Raw genomic sequence first — 21,625 nt, 5'->3', positions numbered from 1 at the left:
GGTGGAAATATATATATAACAAATTTTGTTTTGGGTATATTAAATGAGGGCCTGGTAGTTGGAAATGTAATGGTCAAGGAATTGGAAGCAGAGATCTAGGCTGTAGTTGTAAGGAATGACGTGCATGAGATCACCCTAGGTAATAAAGGCACCTTGATGGCTCAGTGGGTTAAGCTTCCAACTTCGGCTCAGGTTATGGTCTCACAGTGCATGGGTTCGAGCCCTGCATTGGGCTCTGTGCTGACAGCTCAGAGCTTAGAGCCTGTTCCGTATTCTGTGCCGCCTCCTCTCTGTGTCCCTCCCCCACTCACCCCACTCACACTCTGTCATTCTCTCAAAAATAAACATTTAAAAATAAACAAAAACAAACAAATAAAATGGAATCAGGTAAGAAATAAAATGGAATCATGCAAATAACATAGTTAATAAGAGGCAAAAGGGGGGAGTAAGAAAAAAAAGAAAAGTCTATGTTAGGAAGAGAATTATCAGAGCAATTCTGTGATAGACAAACTAAGAAGGATAAAGATTATATACTATTGGATTAACAAAGAGTTTAAAAATAATATGCACTCAAATAATCTGAGACTAAATAAGAAGTTTGGTTTTAAAAGGAAAGAGGAAAATGACAGCTAAAAGGCTGAAAAAAAAAAAAAGAGTAGGAATAAAGACTGAAACAAGTTTTTGAAAATGTGTTTAAGAGAACAGAATGAGTGCAGAGAAACTCTGGCCTCTTAGCTCACTAACTTCATCACCTTCAAAGATTTCTTTTCCATTCTGGCTCCAGGTTAGATCTTGGTATCACTACGATCTCTATATTCCTGGAATCAACTATATCCCTCTCTGATCACAACCTCTTCTTTTGGAATACTCCAGTAGCCCACCCTATTGCTGATCACAGTAAGACTTGCAGTTCATTGGCTTTTGTAATTATTCCCTAACCATCAACCATCAAACCTCCCCAAATACACACGCACAGTTTAGGGTTTATGCCCCACCACTATGATTATTCATATTTCCTTTTGTCATTCTACCTATCAAAACCCAACCCAGCATAATCCTTTGCTAAATGTGCCTTTACCCAGAATGCTGACTATACTAAAGACACATACATAAGTAGGTAGATAAAACTAAGTACTCATAATTGCATTCTCAATTCTATACCTAACTTTGAGTGGCAAGCCTTTGTTTCCCTACTCTGTTCATCTTCACTCTTCACACTAGTAATTTTAAATGTTCTCCCTATCACTCATATATTCTTCCCCCATCCCCTGAGCAGCAGAGATGATGTCACCATGAACTTCAATCACAGAGAAAGCAGAAGCCAACAGTCAGGAATCCAATCTCCTTTCACCAAATCTATAAAATTGATTCCATACTTAACCCTGTTTCTCTTTCACTTTTTTAGAACTGAAGAGCCCCCCCCCCCCATATCAATTCCATCACCTGTGCTCTGAATCTCATCTCCATAGGTTTCTCAGACACCTGGAATTGACTATATCTTTCCCGTTACTTAAATCTTTGTCTAATAACTCTTTCACACTGGCATTTAAACATCTCCTCTATCTTAGCCCCACAAACTATTTATCTGTCTTGCCTCCCAATCACAGCCAACTCCCAATGATATTACTGTCATTTTCTCCTGGCCTAATACTCACAATCGAGCCTACCTGAACCCAGCCTCACTGAATTCTTCCTCTTCTAAAACTGTTCTTAAGGTTACAAATGACATCCTTGTAGCTAAACACAGTAAATAATATATGGGCTCTAGCTTACTTGATAGTTTGGCAGCATTTCACGCTGTTTATATTCCTTCTTATCTAGCCCAGTCTCTCTAACCACAGCCTCTCAGTCTCCTTTGTAGGCTTTTCCTCTTCTATCCAAATCTAAACGGTACATCCTGGGCCTCTTCCCAAGGACACTACCCTAAGTAATTTCATCCCTTCTAGAAGTTAATTGATACCTTCCAAACATTTGTCTCTAGCTATCATGTTTCTGAGCTCCAAGAGCCAAGAATCTGACTGCCTAACAATGTTTAAGATGTCTCTCAGGTACCTCAAACACAACACATTCAAAACTAAACTTACCCTCTCCTCCCTAAACCACACCAGTCAAAAATTTTCTCCTCAAATGTTCTCCATCTCAAGAAATAAAAGGAAAGACCATCCAGGAGCTGGGAACTACCCTCAAGTACTGTTTACCACCAATATCTTGTTAATCGTTCCCTATTATTCCTTAGGTATCCACTTTTTTTATTCTTGGCAAAAAAAAAAAAAAAAAAACCACAGAACTTATATACATCTAACCAGCCTTCTACATTTAATACCACTTTATAACAAAGAGGTAAACAAAGAAAGCAGAGGATCATGTTAAATGACAGAAGACTGTAATCATCAGAATCCAGAAAATGGGACATTTAACAAGACAAATTACTAAAATTTTTCCATGAGTAAAGGAAAGAAAGCTCTCCCTCTCACTCACACACACACACGCACACAGAAAAGAACCCAAGATCTAAGTAACTTGTCAACCAAATCAAAGGAGCAGACCTTGATTAAAATCTTGATTCAAACAGATTAACCAACATAAGAAATAATCAGGGAAATGTGAGTACTTACTAGATTTGGGATATTCTTAACAAAGTGCATTTAGGTATTTAGGTGTGGTATTTATATTTTTAAAAGCCCTTATCTTTAAGAGAGAAATATTTGCAGGTGAAACAATGTGTGAGACTCATCTTAAAATAATTGGGAGGGAGGAGGAAAATTCAGATCAAACAAGGTTGGTCAAAGGTTGATAAGTGCTGAGCTGTGTATTTGGTACATGGGGGTTCATTATATTCCCTTCTATACTTTTGTACACAGAAAGTTTTCCATGATAAAAGTTAAATATGTGTGAGAGAGACACATGCACATAATTTCTGTTTCTGTCTATCCACACTGCCTTCAAATGTAGTCCAAGTCACATATTCCTTGTCTCAGCTACATTATGGCCTTCCCAGAATCATACTGTGTTCCCAAATAATAAAAACAGCTAACACATATTGCTCATTTGTTATGAACAAAGCACCCCGTTAACAATTGCTTTATATGGCATTATCTCTTCAAACCTTCCAACAATCCTGAAGTACTAAAAATATCTCAATTTTATAAATCAAGAAACTGAAACTCAGAAAGCTTAAGTTGCTGAATGATATCACAAAGCAAGAAAGTAGCACAGCCAGATTTCCAGCCTAAGCATAGACACTTCAATATTTGTGCTGTTAGTCACTAACATTATCCTTCTCCTGGAGCCCATTAATGTTGCCCATGGGACAAAGTTCAAATCCTTTAACACATCTGGCCCAACAATACTTCCAACCATCTTGTCCTGGCCTATATATCCAGCCTCCTTACTTCTTTCCACCTTATTCGCTATGCTTCAGGCACATTGGTTGTTCAATTCCAAGCTCCCTCAAACTTCCAAGCCTTCCTGAACATTAGAGTCTCGGCCTAAAACAACCTTGCCTACACAATTCATTCATCAAACTCGTTTTCTTCTTCAAGGTTCAGCTGAAAAGATAAATTCCTCAAAGAATTCACTAAATCCACAAACCAGATTAGCTACTCCTGATGTATATTCCCAAATCATCCCGTACTTTCCTTTTTCTAACCTTCATCACACCTGTAATTATTTCTTCAATGCATTTCTTTCCATCACATTATACTAGCCTTGAAGACAGGGAAGCCACTTAGGTTGTTTTTTTTTTTTTTTTTTTTTTTACACACAGTCGTTGTTCATTGTTCATTAATGATTAAATTATCAGTAGGAAATAAAAGAGGTATGAAGGAGAAAATGTGCAAATAAGGCAAAGTCAGTATCTAAAAATAAGATAATAAAGGTCACAATGGTGTTTGTTTTTGGTGTGGGCAGGGGTCGTAAGGGTGGGAGTAGGTACAAAGAAAACATGTGGGTCACTAGATTTATTTGCTCTATATACTGAGCTTTTAGGATTATGGTCACAATTATTTTTAAACTACAAAATGAAGACTTGCCTATTTCACTCAATTATAACTCAGTTAAAAAGGAAAAAAGGAAGGGTCAGGAATGAGAAAAGGAAAAAGAAAAAGAAGAAAAGAGACAGGCACGTCCAGGTGATACAGGCTTCCAAAGAGACATGGTGTGAGTCTGAAGATGGGAGGGACATGTCTCTAGATGTGGCATTATGGAAGTAAGAGAAGGCCACTCTCACGCTGACGGCTGAGAGACCTAATGGGCATGGAAAAGTAAATACTGCTCATTCGAATGGTAAAAATTTTCCTCTCAGGAAGAAAACCAGAGTTAAAGCAAGGCTGGGAGGAGCCCCAAGGAAGAAGAAATTTCTACAGTAAAGGGGTTGAAGGTATTAGGCCTATAACTGAATAAAATTCTAGATGGCACAGCTATTGAACAAACTAATTTTTTAAAAAATATATATTATTTAAACAAATCATAAAAATATACCTTTGTTGCATATGTAGGCTTTTCTATTGCTTCATCACCAATAAAGAAGTCTAGGTCATCAACACCTTTCATCACCCTCCTTTGAGCTTGATCACCCACTTTTGCTGATTCCTTAATAGCAATACCTTAAAGATAAAAGTTATTTACACATGTGAAAGTTCGCTTTTCTCAAATGAGGCATTTTAACTTATATTTCTTCCATTATAAGGTATTATCAAACACAACATGATCTAACATACTTAAATTGTTAAAGGAGAGCACAAAGGTCATTTAAGAAATCGATGACAAAATTCATTTAACACAATGAAATCTCAGCATCCATGCAGGGACAAGGCCTCAAGTGTAAAAGCCATAATAGAAGTAGTGCTGTGGGAATATTTCAGTTATATTTCTTAAAACTATGCAGGATCCATTTTGATTTAAATAAGATTATAATCCCATCAAATGAACATATGCTTAATGGACAATCAGAAAAAAAATGAAAGAAACACTAACAAATGAAAATGGGAAAACTACAAGGGGAATTTTCTTTCAAAAGCTTTCTCCTTATTTGCACTACTATGGACTAGCAATTCAAATGTAACACTGAGGCACCTGTGTGGCTCAGTTGGTTGAGCGTCCAACTTGGGCTCAGGTCATGATCTCACACTTCATGAGATCAAGCCCCACATCAGGCTTGCTGCTGTTAGCACAGAGCCCACTTCAGATCCTCTGCCGCTCTCCAACTTGCACTCTCTCAAAAATAAAAAATAAAATTTAAATACAACACTGGCATAGGGTTCTGTTAAACTTTAATCCCATATTCAAAGGGAAATTTCAAATTACTTAGGTAAAACCCACAAGAATCCCCTTAAATAATTTCAGAAACCCAGCCATAGTTCTTGACCTAAAACTTATTATGTATTTCTTAATTAAGATATAAATTTCTGAATCCTTCAAGTTAAGCAGTCATTCATTCAAAATAATTATCTGCATGCACTTAAACTGATCCAGCATTCAACTGTTAAACTTTCATTTAATAACAATTATATCCTTAACAAGATGGGGAGAAAATACTGAAGGAAAGACATTGTAAACCCAGGCTATTCCTTCAAAATGTTAGAAAGCTTCCTAGTAATTTATTTATAATGTATATAGACATCCAGATGGCTCACTACAAGTTTCAAACAAAGATACATGCAAATAACTTTGAACCATATCTACAGGCCTTCCAGGTCAAATATTCATGCTCATCAGTGGCAACTGACTGTATCTGCTGATTATAAAAACTGGACCTGTAGCATCAAAATTGGGTGAAAAAAACCCAACTCAAAAACTCCAAAATCAAAAACCTTCTTTCAGTAGGCAAATGGATTTTTAACATGCTACAACTTCTCATAAGAATGACAATGAAAACTAAAGTTGCATATTTTGGCAAAGAGACAAAATAGAGAATGGGTACAATGGTAATGAGATCCTAAGGTTTCAAAGATCAAGATTATATGAGTGTCCAACAAAGACAACACAGCCACTTAAGAACATAAAAAACAAAATGAAATCAGTAATCTCATGAAATAAATTATTATAAATTATGAAATAAGAAAATAAGCATTTTATGGCTTGAACATCTCCCCAAAAGTATGCTGGAGTCCTAACCTCCACCCAGTACCTCAGAATGTGACCTTATTTGGAAACAGGATCTTTTGAGTTGAAATGAGATTATTGGGGTGGGCCCTAATCCATCATGACTGGTGTCCTTATAGAAAAGGAAATTTGGACACAGCCACAGAGGGAAGACAACGTGATGACTCACAAGGAGAAGACAGCCATGGGACTGGGGTGATGCATGTACAAGCACTGTCAGCAAACATCAGAAGCCTAAAGAAGCAGAGAGGGTTTCTCTCCTAGAGCTGTCAGCAAGACCATGGCCCTACTGACACCCTGATTTTGGAATTCTAGCCTCCAGAACTATAAATTTCTGATGTTTTAAGCCACCCAGCTTTTGGAACTTTGTTATGGCAGCCTTAGGACACAAATACAAAAATACACAAGGGTCTAACACTAAACTCAAATATGACTAAAGTCAAGTACTAGTCCACAAAAGTAAATCCTTATTAGTGGGCAATAAAGCCAATATGTGTTATCAAATTCTTAAACAATCAGTATATTGATACATAAATGTGAGGAAAAAGTAGGAAAAAAAGCAAACCTGTCCTTCTGTGTAGACAACATGCATGAAGAAAACATGAGAAGACAATAGTACCGCCAAACTAAGATCACTGTAGTCACGTTAATGACCTATTTAATCAGTGTCACCTAAAATCCATTGTATGTATTAAATTACATTTAAGTAGTAGCCCAAATTCTTGTTTTACTCTTTAACTGAAGTATAATTAACATAAAATGTTTACTAGTTTCAGGCATATAACATACTCATTCAGCAACTCTCCATATTACTTAGTGCTCACCAGGCTAAGTGGTGACCATCTGTCACCATACAACACTACTTACAATATTATGGTCTATATTCCTTATGCTGTAGTTTTCATTTCCATGACTTACTTATTTTATAATTGGAAATTTGTACCTCTTAGTAGTAAGCCTAACTTCTTACATTTAATTCATAGCTAAGTATACCAGAAGTATATCAAAAGTACAAACTCAAACAGGTTTGAATAAAAAAATAAAATAAACATATATGTATGTATATGTATGTGTATATATGTATACACACAAATATAAAACCTCTCCTCTTAAATACAATTTTAACAATGTATTTCTCATACTTTGTAAAGTATGAATTCTGTCCTTGCCATATTAATTACAAAACCACTGACCTATTTATGTCCATTGAGTGCCCAATGGAAACTAAAGATCTGCATTTTTTACAATTTCTACCATGTTCTCAACTTCACTGATCTAAAATTTAAGCTGTTTTCCCTACTCTCCTGCATGTTTATTTTCCCATTTCCTTATTTTCATAAATAAGGATATACTACACAAAAATATTCAAACAGCTGCCTAAATACTATTTTATAAGGCTAGTGGCACTGTAGAAGTTAGCACCACCAAGCAATGGTTCAAATGACTTTTCACCTGATATGTTAAAGTTCCGATTTGGCAGCAGGACAAGTAGCTCAGGGGTATTACCATATAAAGTACAAAAGGTACTTTGTATGTCTGAAAGTCAAAAGTACAAAAGTACATCCATCAAAAGCCCGATGCATAATCCATGCTAGCAACTAAGAGCGTTAACAAACCAAGTGTGAGAGTACTTTTTAAAAACTACTGAAAGACAATCTACTAAAAGTTGATAGTCAGGCTGAAATGAAGTTAACATAGGATAGAACAAAAACAATGTAAGTATGGTTTAAAAAAAAATGAGAAAATAGCTCAAGTCAACATTTCTAAATAGGAGAGACTATCCTTATTTTGAAACGTGGTCTCCCATGTCAATAAACACAGGTCACGTCCACACATCACAGAGCAGTCTTCACAGGTGTGCGATGGAGGATGCACTATTGAACAGTTATATCCACAAACTGTTAACGGAAATACCTCAAAGCAGAAAGCTGTGAGATTTTCAGTTCATTCATTTTTGTCTTTAAAAAGAGACATTTGGTAGATTTGGCAAATGAAGAACTAAACATCTAAAATGAATGGTGAGAGGTGTGCAAATGAGGTCACACTTAGCAAATCGTATTTTTAAAGAACTAAATCTTACACAGTGCCAGAAATAACTATCTTTTACTTTAACTATTAAGAAAAAAAATCTTTAAAACAGCTTATTCTTGGCTTAAAAGAATACTTACAAGAAGGGATGATAAATTGTGGTTCTGTGTTTCCAGCATATCCTAGTTTGGTATACCTGCAAAATAAAAAAGAAAATTTTAAGCATTTCACTAGTTTAGCAATTATGAATTTATTTCTCAGATTTCCATTGGTTATGAAGTGAGACTCCACTGTGGGTAAACTTAAAAATCCCATAGCTTTAATGCATGTAAATATCCCTACTTTCCAAAGTTATACCAATATCATAAACACCACAGCTTTTAACAAGCAATTCCACTTCTAGAAACTGGTCCTACAGGAATACTCATACAAATGTGAAATAACATATATCAAGGCCACTTGCTACAAACTTGCTTACAACAGCAAGAGTCTGAAAATAACCTAAATAAACATGAAATGAGAAACTAGTTAAATATGCTAACCTCATCCTGTTATACTATGCAGCTACTGAAAAAGAGATCAAAGCAGCTCTGGATGGATAGCTTCTTAGACTGATATGGAACAACCTCCAAAATGTACTGTTAAATCAATAAAAAACAAGGTACAGAACAATGTTTCATACAGGCTATGCAGTATTTGTATAAAGGGAGAGGGGGTAAGAACATATACAATATACTTGATTGTACAGACATACAGTATCTCTGGAAGAATATAAAGACATCAATAATTTTGGCTGTCTCCAGGAAAGGGAACTGGGTAGGTGATGGAGTGAGGAGATTTTTTTATTGCATATTTTTTCATACCATTTGAATACACTACTCTTCAAAATAACTATAATTTTTAAATGCCTTGCCACAGTGGATTCAGTCTATATTCTTACAACAAAATAATGACAATAATGACGATTAGGAACTAAAAGTTTTGCTTTGAAAAGCTGCGTGTTGTGGGCTACATAGGAGATACCTGGCTAAGTATGAAAGCCTATTAACTATGAGCAGGCTTTTAAAGACCAAGTAACAACATTTTACATTACTCCATATTCAAGCTCACTGGTAAATAGTAGGCAGGTAAATTGTTGTGAGATTCTTGAATTCTAATAATATCTGCAGAACTTTTTTTTTCTAATATAAGAAGGTGGAAAAAAGCTCTTTTAGGGAGAACTTGTTCAAAACTAAGTTCACGAACTAAGACTGCCAAATAGGCTAACTCATTAAAAGTAAGGAGAAAACATAAACTCTTCCAAATGTGATAACGCTCTGAGAGGAAAACCTCTTCCAAGATTGCCCACTGTCCGCGTTTAAAAAGTAAACAAACAAAGCTTCTTTGCAACGCATACAAAAGAGCTCCTTTCGTATTTGGCTCCCGGTCACCTTTCCTAACAGTGCTGACACACTACACCGGGCTCCCGAGCCATAAAACTGCTTACACTTTCTGGCCAGACCAACTCATTTCATGCCACGGAGCAACTATTAACACTGTTCCAACTACAGGAGATGCTCTTGTCAATGCTGAATGCGAGTGCAAAACTCTCACCCATCCTGCAGACTGCAAGTTAAGTATCATTGCCCCTAAAGGAAAACTTTTCTAACATTCCAATAGTATACTTTGCCCCCACAGTGGACAAATAGAACTGACTTATGTTTTATTACAATAAAGACTTAGAAAACATGACAGTCTAAAACTGTGTGAGCCACAACATCCTGAAAGTTTACTATCTAACACTTAGTGTAAGATTAATATCTAGTTATTCCTTCCTCTAATCACTCCACTTGTTTTTTTTTTTAACCATTAGTCACCAAAGCAGTTCAAGTCATTATAAGTAATACCCTAATAGGACAATGTCTTACTTCTAATTCTATTACCCCTACAAAGAATAATCTCTGTAAAAATCACTGCCTAACTCAAATATCTTCACATGAGGCTCTATTGCTTACAAGATTAAAGTACAAACTTGTTCTCATTTCTATAAAATGATTCATTCTAGTAAGTAATTCCAAAAGTCCCTTACAGATAAAAAAACAAAAACAAAACCTATATGATTCTGATTCCTTCAGCTGAATATTAAGGAACTTCACAATAAACCCCAATTAAACGTTTTAAGTGTCTCCCATCATTTGCTTCCCTGAGCCCAAATCAAAACACACTGCACTTGTTACTCATTTTCCTCCACAATGACCTGCAGTTTCCCCATCACATGCTATCTGTGTTTACAAGGTACCCCTCTCAGAAAGCTGTCACCACAACTTAGAGGACTCCTTCATGAAGTCCTTCCTGATCATTTTAATTATCAGTCATCCTTTCCTTCAATAAACTTAACTGCAACAATCACTCACTCTACAAGCCTATACTGTTATTTTCCTGTGTGTAAATACCATCTCCCAAATAAAGTATTAAGATGTTTGAAGTAGAAACAATATGACAGTAGAAACTCCCTTAAGAAAACTTCTATTTATCATGTTCACCAGATTAATCAATACTCCATCCATAGTCAAAAATCAATCTCTGAATTGAGCATACTCAGCAATAAATTAGTTTCAGAACAAACACTAAAAGAAGAATCTAATCAACATAACACAAAATAGTCAATACATAATCAAAACAAATGTGCTCTTCCCCCAAACACAAAAATAACTCTCTAGCATATTAGCTAGATGGATATACCATAACACTTAATCATTTCTACTACACTTACAACACCATAGCCAAATAATTTTCTAAATTTTTGGAGGAGAATAGCCAAATATATTTACCAATGTTCTACTGCCCTAGATTTAAAATTAAATAGTATCTCAAAGATACTTAAGTTTCTCGAGTATCTCAAATATTCAAATAGCGTCAAAAAGCATCTCAATTTTCACCAATTTTTAAGAAATATAAAGGGAAATCTTTCAGTTTACTTAGCCTTAAAAGTTGCTTAGCCTCTAAAAATTAATTTGGCTTGTGGCTTGGAGAAAAATGTTTGTGACAAAGAACACAATCTAAAAATATTGAAAAAGTCTTACCCTAAAATCTAGAAAAGTTACTGAGTTAGGTTGAAGTCACATTTTCTCTACTGGAGAGAGAGCAAAGCACTAGATAAAAAAAACAAGAGTATGACTCTTTAAAACCACTCTCCTACTATTAGCAAACTTTAAAAGTTATACTCAAAATCCGTAAGTTCCTTTTTTAAAGTTTTTTTGAGAGAGAGCACACAAGCAAGGGAGGAGAAGAAAGAGAGGGAGAGAGAGAATCCCAAGCAAACTCCACGCTGGGCTCAAACTCAAACTAGAGATCACAACCTGAGCTGAAATCAAGAGCTACAAGTTTAATCCACTGAGCCACCCAGGCACACTAAAAAAGACATTTTAATGTTCTTACATGAGCAGAGAAGCATTTAAATAGGGAAAGGAGGAGAGAGGAGAGGGAGTCTAGGAAGACCTGGAGGAATTGTTCAGCTGAGTCTGAAAGGATGAGCTATAACAGTATGTATCAATGCACACAAAATATGGTAATTTTTAAATAAATTTTAATAATTTTAAATAAAGAGTAAACTGGAATGAACTGGAGAGGATTTGGGTATACCTATAGGAGATTTGTTTTTAACCTTCATTTAAACTTTCTTAACATAAATATATGAGAAAGAATAAAAATCATTAGTAAAGATATTAGGTGCTAAATTTGTTTATAAGTTTCAAATTAAAGCTTTTCAAATATAAAGTAGCCTCCATTAACCTAATTTATCAGGTTTTACACTTGAAATGGCTAACTTGATTAAGACATTTTTATGATGATCTCTCAAAATTCTCGATAGTCATCAGAGAGAAAAAACTATACAAGTAAATGACAGAAAAGTTTTCCTCACTTTTTCTGACTAAAAGAAACTCTTTCCTCATAATTAATGGCATTTGTTAACTTGAACTCTCTAAATTATAATTTAAAGACGTGTTCACTGTATTTAAACTAAAAGTTCTTTGCTTTCACTGACACATGCAAAATTCAAATTTTGTGTAATAAAGCAAAGAGATTTCAAATCAAACTTTTTCATATTAAGACTTTCTCAAGCCATGCATACATGTTCCTCTCCTTGTTAAACCAATGTTCTTTAGTATTAAAATAGTGACCAAAGATCACAGTGAATCATTTTTAACCTCACTCTTCCAAAATGAAATTTTGTTTTAAATTCATAGATTCTGTCTATAGTATACTTTTTTTTCCAAAGGGCTTGCAATTTTCTATTAAGTGCTTTTGGGTGTTCAAAAAAGTCTTCTATATAATTAAACAACTCAGGAACACAATACTTAACCAGATTATACAATAAATCTACAAAGAAGCATTCATACACACAAATCAAAATCTAAGTTGCCTTCAAACAGAAACTCTTCCTTCAGACAGCTAGTAGGCACTTTGCTAACATTTCCACCCATTAGGCTTTAAACACAGGATGAAACAGTTTGGCTTTTTCTTAAATTTGTCACTTGGATAACATCACTTAATACTTGGGACAAGTCTTTATATTTGTAAGGTATTTATTCAAATCAATTCACAGATTCACTCAATCCTTATCAAAATCCCAAGAATTTTTTTTTGAAGAAATAGAAGAAACTCTATCCTAAATTCATAAAGAATCTCAAGGGACCATGAACAACCTTGGAAAAGAACAAAGTTAGAGATCTCACACTTCCTGATTTCAAAGTTTACTACAAAGCTAAAGTAACCAAAACAATGAGGCACTGGCATATAGACACAGACATATAGACTAATGGAATAGAAGAGAACTCAGAAATAAGTTCCATATATGGTCAAATATTTTTTTTAATTTTTATTCAGGGTTTTTTTTTGAGAGACAGAGAGAGACACAGCATGAGCGGAGGGGCAAAGAGAGAGGAAGACACAGAATCCAAAGCAGGCTCCAGGCTCTGAGCTGTCAGCACAGAGCCTGATGTGGGGCTTGAACTCATAAACAGTGAGATTGTGACCTGAACCGAAGTCGGATACTCAACCAACTGAGCCACCCAGGCGCCCCTGGTCAAATATTTTTTGACAAGGGTGCCATAACCATTCAACTGGCGAAAGGATGGTCTTGTCAACAAACGGTGCTGGGGAAAGTGGATATTTACATGTAAATGAATGAAGTTAGACATTTACCTTACACCATATACAAAATTTAACTCAAAATGGATCAAAGAGGGACACCTGGGTGGCTCAGTTGGTTAAGCTTCTGACTTCACCTCAGATCATGATCTCATGATTCATGGGTTTGAGCCCCGCTTCAGGCTCTGTGCTGACAGCTCAGAGTCTGGAGCCTGCTTCAGATTCTGTGTCTCCCTCGCTCTCTGCCCCTCCCCCACTCTGCTCTGTTTCGCTCTCCCCCATAAAAATAAATATTTAAAAAGTTTTTTTAATAAAAGAACATCAGAAATGATAAACAGGTAAATGTAAAAGACTATTTTTTATACTTAGTTTTTGGACACACAGCTAAAGTAAAATCTGATTATCTTTGGGGTTATACAGTACACAGATGTAATACCTATGACAACTAGAGCATAAAAGGACAGTGAAGGAAAGCGGAGCAGCAGGCAAGAGTTAACAGACCTCCTGAGATGCAAGATCTCTACTCCTTACATGTAGTTTTAATTAACTCTAGAGAAACAGTGAGTAGTGAGTTTTCTTAAAGACGTATATTGTAATCCCTAAAGCAATTGCTAAAAAAAATGCAAAGAGGTATGGAATTCCAAAGATTCAAATAATTCAAAAGAAGGCAGAAAAGATGAAAGCACAACAAATAGGCACAATTTTTTTTAATGTTTTATTTATTTCTGAGAGAGAGAGAGAAAAAGAGAGAGAGAGAGAACGAGCCAGCCAGCATGAGCAGGAGAGGGTCAGAGAGAAAGGGAGATACAGAATCCAAAGCAGGCTCCAGGCTCTGAGCTGTCAGCACAGAGCCCTATGTGGGGCTCGAACCCACAAACCCATGAGATCATGACCTGAGCCGAAGTGGTACGCTTAACCAACTGAGCCACCCAGGCGCCCCAAGGCACGAAATTTTTTTAAATAAACAAAACGGTATAGCTAAATCCAACCATACACATTATTACATTAAACTTAACAGACAAAACTCTCTAATTAAAAAGGATAGATTAAAAAATTTAAAAAAATAAAAAAGCAAGCCCCAACTAAATGTTGTCTGCATTATGTGTACTTTATAAAGACAGAATGAAAAAAGATGGATGGAAAGCAGAAATCAAGTGTAAGAAATCAAGAGTGACTATTGTCATATCAGATAAAAATGTTCTTTAAGAGTAATATGAGGAGTGCTTGTGTGGCTCAGTCAGTTAAGCGTCAAACTCTTGATTTTGGCTCAGGTCATGATCTCACGTTTGTGACTTAGAGCCCCAGGTTGGACTCTGCACTGATGACACAGAGCCTGCTTGGGATTCTTCATCTCCCTCCCACCATCTTCCTCTTCCTCTCCCTCTTTCCCTCCCTCCCTCCCTCTCTCTCTCTCTCTCTTTCTCTCTCTCCCTCCCTCTCCCTCCCCCATTCACTCACTCTCAAAAATAAATTTTTAAAAAGAGTAATATGAGAGTAATTTTATAATAATACAAGGGTAGATTCATCAAGCCCTCTAACAGTCTTAAATGTGTATGTGCCTATTAACAGTTTCAACATACTTGAAATGTGTCATAATTAAATGCTGAAGTAATTCAACTCTTACAGCAGGAAATTTTGTCACCCCTCAGTAATGGATAAAATCTCACACACATACACACCAAAAACTCGGTAAAGGCATAGAGGATCAATGTTAATAACCATTTTGGTCTAACTGATATTTACAGAACATACTCAAGAAGTGCAGAATATGAATTCTAAGTATACATGATGCATTCATTTGGATCATGGATGGGCAAACTATGGCTCCAAAACAAAATTCAGCCTGTTGCTGCTTTGGTGTCACTACTGACTTTAAAATTGTTTTTATATTTAAACTTTTAATTTATTTTATTTTTTTACATTTTGGGAGGAGGAAGGAAGGGAAGCAAAAAGGGAGGAGAGGAAAGCAACAGCAGGGACCATGCCTGGCCCACAAAGCCCAAAATATTTACTGTTTGGTCTTTTATAGAAGAAGTGTGCCAATCCCTGACCCAGACCAGATGCTAAGCCATAGAAAACAAATCTCAATTAATGTAAAAGATTAAAATCATAAATACAATATTCTCTGTCTAAAAAAAAGAATTAAATTGAATCTGACAGCAATAAGATATCTATATAAAACCCAAACATTTGGAAATTAAACACACTTGTAATATAATTCATGAATCAAAGAAAAACTGTAAGGGAAATTACTTAAAGTTGATTAGTAGTAAAAATAAAAAACATCAAAATGTGTGGGATGTACCTAAAGCAATGTTTAAGGGAAAATTTCTACTTTAAGTGCTTACATTGGAAAAAATAAAAAGGTCTAAAATCAGTGACCTAAGATTCCACCTTAAAAAGTTGTAAAAAGGAGGGATGTCTGGGTGGCTCAGTCCTGTCAAACTTCAGCCCAGGATGTGTTCTCCCAGTTCATGACAGAACTCTGCTGATAGCTCAGAGCCTGGAGCCTGTTTGTGATTCTGTCTCCCTCTCTCTGTCCTTGCCCTGCTCACACTCTTGTCTCTCTCCCTCTCAAAAATAAAAATAAATATTTTTTTAAAAAGCTAGAAAAAGGAAAGCAAAGTAAACTCAAACTATATAGAAATAAATGGTAAACAGAAGAGCAAAAATCAGGTTAAGATATAAGAAAGAAAAAATGAACAAGAAAAAGATGGCACTATGAAAAGATAGGCTGATTGAGAATAGTACAGAAATTGCCAACATAAGGAATGGAAAGCTGATTAACACTACAGATCATATAGACAAAAAAATGATAAAAAAGAGACTACTATAAACAACCACAGCTATCACATTAAGATGTAAGGGACAAATTCCTTCAAAGATAAAATTTACCAAAATCAATACAAGATGAAACAAAAAATCTATTTGAATAACCCCAAAGCTATTAAAGAAAGTATCAGCAACCTTCCCAAAAAGCAAACTCCAGACCTTAGTTTCACTGGTAAATTCTATCACTCATTTAAAGGAGAAAAGAAGAAATAACAATAATTTTACATAAGCCCTTTCAAGAAAGAGGAAAAAGCTTACCCGAAACCTTTTCATGAGGAGAGCATAATTCTAATGCCAAAATCAGATAAAGATATTTCAAATAAAGAAAATGTCCGGCTAATATCCATCATCAATACAGATGAGCAAAATCTTTAACAAAACAAATAGAACAATATGCAAAGAGGGTATATATCATTAACTAAGTGAGGCTTAGCCCAACAATCCAAGCTTGGTTTAACAGCAGAAAAATCAAGCCACTGCTTTTTCAAAACATCTCAAATAATTTCACTGGTCTGAAGACTACTCAACATGATATGCGGTCTGATGCCTGCATACCACCCCAGACTCATCCAAATACTCACTTCACTTGTATGATCATCAACCCCTACAAAACACATTTTTTATCTAAAATAGAATTATTCTTATAAAGCTTTTAATAATTATAGTTCGGAACAGAACACACAAATCCGAGCACTAACATAACATAAATGTTCATCTCTCTTTCCACCTTTTTTGTTTTATTTTACCCCAATCCTTTGATTCCTTATAGGCCCTTTCCAAATCTTCCATTTCCATCATTCCTTCTGGACACATGTGATTTTCATAGTACTATTCCTAAGCAAAATTAGTAGAGTCTTAATGCCTTCCAAATTGCTATTCTTTAATAAATGGTGTATAAGTATGTGTGTTCATATATGTGTACTTTTAATATTAAGTACATTTTGTTACCTTGAAATACCTTTAAAAAGCTTTCAAACCTAGTCATTTTTTAATCTCATTTCTAAAAAGGAAAATTACATATTGTTAATGTTCTTTTTTTGATGTCAATTGTAAACAGAAATTTACATTTAAATGCAGAATAGAAATAAAATTACACATCAAGAAAAATTCTATTACAGAATGCATACATTTTTTTCTTCTGGAAGTCTACAAAAAAAAAACAAACAAACAGAAAATTGTGAGGCATCTGGGTGGCTCAGTCAGTTAAGCATCCAACTTCAGCTCAGGTCATGATCTCATGGTTCCTGAGTTTGAGCCCCACATCAGGCTCTGTGTGGAGAGCTGAGAGCCTGGAGCCTGCTTCAGATTCTGTGTCTGTCTGCTTCAGATTCTGTGTCTGTCTGTCTCTCTGCCCCTCTCCCACTCATTATCTCTCTCCCACTCATTCTCTTTCTTTCTCTCTCTCGCTCTCTCAAAAATAAACATTAAAAAAAACAAAACAAAAACTGTCATTGTCTCCAGGCAGCAGGAGGAGAAAAAGGAGAATTTTGTTTTCTAAATTTACACGTTATGTCTTAAATGATCTAACCATACACATTTAAGACATAACAGTGTCACATTACTTTTTTAATTAAAAGACCTTCTGAACTGATATTAGCCCATGAAAAAATTTTAATAAATAGTAACACTGGAAAAGTCCTAATGCAAGTTTCCCTACCATGCCTATCCCTAGCTACCCAAGTGCCATCCCAAGAGTAAAACATTCACAATCCTGGAAATAATTCACGCATGGACATGGACATATGTTAATTACATGTCACTGGCTTCTGTGGGAAGAGAAATTATGAATCTACTTCTTTATACTTTCCTATATTTCTAAAAGTGTCATTTTCTAAATGTTTCTTAAAAAGAGAACATAAAATGAAAAAGGCAAAGCTATCCTACCTAATGTTTATGAAACTTATAAGCACAATACAGTATTTTGGAAAACTAAACCAAAATTTTCTTTTGTGGCCCAAGGAAGCAGGTCAGATTTACAGTAACTCTTCCTGAGCTATATACAGCAATGAAAAAAAATCTCTGATGCTGATTTTGGTAAGCAAGGAGGAGTAAGAAATTGGAAATGGCTTAGAGAAGGGAATACAGTAGAAAATTCAAAAGCATCTTTGAAGTTATCAAAGGTTTGGTGACTAGAAAAGTAGTAGTGGAAATATAATAAAGTTAGAAGAAAGGGATTACCTGCACTGGGAGAAATGAAAGGCAAAAAGCAAATGAGTTTTATGTATGAAATGGTTAGTTTATCATGGTCCTAACTGCCTCTGGAGCAGGGAAAAGTGGAATGGGAATAGTCATCAGTAATGTGCTCTCTTAAAAAGAAATAAAACATGATAAAATGTTTTAGCAGGCAATAATAGTGATAAATAAGAATATCTGCTATATTATTCATTATACTTTTCTAAAAGAAAAAATTCATTTAAAGAAAGAATATCTTCAAATAATAAAACCAGTTATGTCTGTAAGGCAAAACATTAGCATCCCTTACGTTGGATATTATTTTTAATTCTGGGGTCGCCTCAGTCAGTTGAGCACCCAACTTCAGCTCAGGTCATGATCTCACAGTTCATGAGTTCAAACCCTGCATCCAGCTCTCTGCTGTCAGCACAGAGCTGGCTTCAGATCCTCTGTCCCTCCCTCTCTACCCCTCCACAACTTGTGTACACGCTCTCTCTCTCTCAAAAATAAAAAAGTTATTAATTCTGCAAATTCAAATTTTACTTATTAAAAGCATGTAGCTGACAAAGAGTACTTTTACTTAACACATGGTTCATATTTCTTTTTGTTTTGAAAATCATCTTACAGCAAAAAGTTATTTGAAGATTCCAATATGTTACTGATAACTGAACCACTAATGAGAGTAAAAATCTTAAAAAACAACAACAACAAAAAAACATCACAGTTCAAATATGAACTGGAATAGAAAGCTACAACAAAAACATCATTCCAAAAAAGAAAATGTATTGAAGTTATTATGCTAAATATAGTATATGTATCTACAGCCTATGTAAGAGAGAAATGGCACTAGACAGAATATTAACTTTCATGTTTCAATAATCTTAAACCGTGTAACTAAATGAATATAAGAACCCCCCAAACTTTAGGATGCAAAGAACCCTTAATGATCTAGTGTAACCCACATTTCCCAAAATTTCTTTGTATTGACAACTACTAATTTAAAGTTGGAAGAAGTCTACCTCAATATGAACAGCTTACTTCTTCATCATATCATAAAAACAAAGTCTATATTAAGCATAATTATCAAATTATAAGTGAAAATGGAGGTCTACAAATGAATCCCAATGCTTAACTTCTTTAATACCTCAATTCTGAGCTTAGCTATCGTTTTCTTTGTACGTCTAGTGTTAAGAACCTCTACAACAAGAATGCAGTCATGGGGAGCCTGGGTGGCTCAGTCAGTTAAACGTCTGACTCTTGGTTTCAGCTCAGGTCGTGATCTCAAAGTCTCTGAGTTCTAACCTTGCACTGGGCTCTGTACTGACAGATGGGAGCCTGCTAGGGATTCTCTCTCTCCCTGCCCCTCAGGTATGTGCTTTTGTTCTCTCTCAAAATGAAGAGAAGAGAAGAGAAGAGAAGAGAAGAGAAGAGAAGAGAAGAGAAGAGAAGAGAAGAGAAGAGAAGAGAATGCAGTGGCTAATTAACTGGGAATATTGGCTATAAAGACAATTAGAAATTATTTTAAAAACATTTGCAATGTCCTCCAGTGTTCTGCTCATTAAAGTCAATGTTTAGCACAACACAAAAAGACTGATAGACTTTGTGGAAGAAAACGGACTTCTCTGTGTCAAGAGAAAGAACATTCTCCCAATCCTTTTAGATTTAAAACTTAAAATCTAACTCTTTTTCACTAGTAGGGAAGAAAGAATATGTACCTTAGAATCAAAAAGTTATGAGTGAAATGCTTGTTGTACCATTTACTATCTATCTTATGATCATAGACTTTATTCCTAATGTGTAAGGAGTAAAACTGAATTCACAAGGCTGTCATGAGGATTAAAGAAGATAACTGTAGATGGCACTAACTACGTATTTAGTACACTTTTCCTCCCCCAGATCATTTTCCTGTATCCATAAGCCTCCTTTAACTCCTCTACCGTGCCTGCAAATACTTTTCCAAAGACTAAGCAAGTTTTCCCAAACTTTTGGATGATCTACATAATCTATTGCCAATCAAACCAATTCCAACCCACTGTTTTCCATTTAAAAATGTTCTGAAATGAGGCAGGATATAAATGAATAAAATTAACTACTTTGTGTCACACAGCTCCAAATGGAGTCAACTCCAGCTACAGCAATCTAATTGATCCCTCCCTCAAATATTTTGAAACTCCTGACTTCTCTTCATCAATGAAATATTACTGAGCAATATTAAATACTATGTACAAGGCAATAACTTGGAGAGTGAACAAAAAAGACATCCTACCATCATAAAGCTTCCAATTTAGCTTACATTAACAAGGTTTTTCTTCCCTTACATCTATCGTATCCTACTTTGCTTTTCCAAGAATTTGAGAAAGTTCAGCCCCTTCATAAATCATCCTCCAAATACTACAGCCTTTAATAATGTCCCCAATTAAATACCAATATGCCATCTTTAATTATTTCACATACATTAGTTTTATCTCTGGAACTAAACTATAAATCTTTTAAAGAATAAAATCATGCTACAGCTTTCCGGATACACCATAGAACAGAAGTGAGAATTCCAACAGTGAAGAAAGTAGTTGATCACTTGTATAAGTTGATTACTTATATAAGTACTTGATTATTTTTATAATAATTTTAACTATAGCTGCAGTTGTTACTATATGTCAATTATTTTGCTATGTTCTTTATATCATCCTGAATCATCAAAAGCATGCAAAATGGATCTGTTTACATATGGGGAAACTGCAGCTCACAGAAGAAACCACTTCAAAGAGATACAAAAGCTAATACGAAATTAAGTATCCATCAGCCTTCAAAGTTAATGTCTTTTGTACTGTCTCCTTTTAAACATGAGTGGTTACTTCCAAAGTAAAACCAGAGAAAGAACTAAGAGTACATTATGCTAGCTATGTGATCTTTGGCAAGTAATTTACACTCTGTGTCAGTTTCATCTGTAAAAGAGTAACAGTACCTACCTCAGAAGATTAGGTATCAAATGAATTAATATTTGTGAAGCAATTAGAACAGTGCCTGGCACACAGTATACACTATCTAACTGTTGGCTATTATTTTTATCGTCATAAATCATCATAATGAAATCATCAAATGTGCTTCCTACTCTCATAAACTTGGTTTATGATAGATTATGGCTTCGTACTAGCTACAACACAAATACCAAAGTAGTGCAGAAGTCAAGGACATTCAGACCTCCATAATTCAGTTCAACGTATCTTTTTAATTCAACTCAAAAAGCACTTACTGAGCACCTATCATACATCACTTTCACTACTTTCCTGTACCATATCTCTATACCACAGTAAACATCACTATTGCCTTGTACCATATCAAATCTAACCTATCCAAATTCAAC

The 21,625-nt window shown here is 35.1% G+C and overlaps 1 protein-coding gene across 1 annotated transcript in view; it reads right to left on the bottom strand.

Moving 5' to 3' along the window:
- ACTR3 (actin related protein 3) overlaps positions 1-21,625 on the bottom strand; it is a 67,457-nt gene that overhangs the window by 33,713 nt on the left and 12,119 nt on the right. Inside the window, exons 2-3 of the mRNA XM_039229924.1 lie at positions 8,271-8,326; positions 4,480-4,604 (exon numbers count right to left, since the gene is read on the bottom strand). Coding sequence (XP_039085855.1) covers positions 4,480-4,604; positions 8,271-8,326 — 181 coding nt within the window. The remainder of the gene's footprint in view (positions 1-4,479; positions 4,605-8,270; positions 8,327-21,625) is intronic.

Source organism: Hyaena hyaena, unplaced genomic scaffold (genome assembly GCF_003009895.1).
Source record: "Hyaena hyaena isolate Hyena2069 unplaced genomic scaffold, ASM300989v1 scaffold_41, whole genome shotgun sequence".
In the NCBI taxonomy this organism is placed as follows: domain Eukaryota; kingdom Metazoa; phylum Chordata; class Mammalia; order Carnivora; family Hyaenidae; genus Hyaena; species Hyaena hyaena.
The sequence above is the reverse complement of the archived record's forward strand: the minus strand, read 5'-3'. Positions and strand labels throughout refer to the sequence as shown.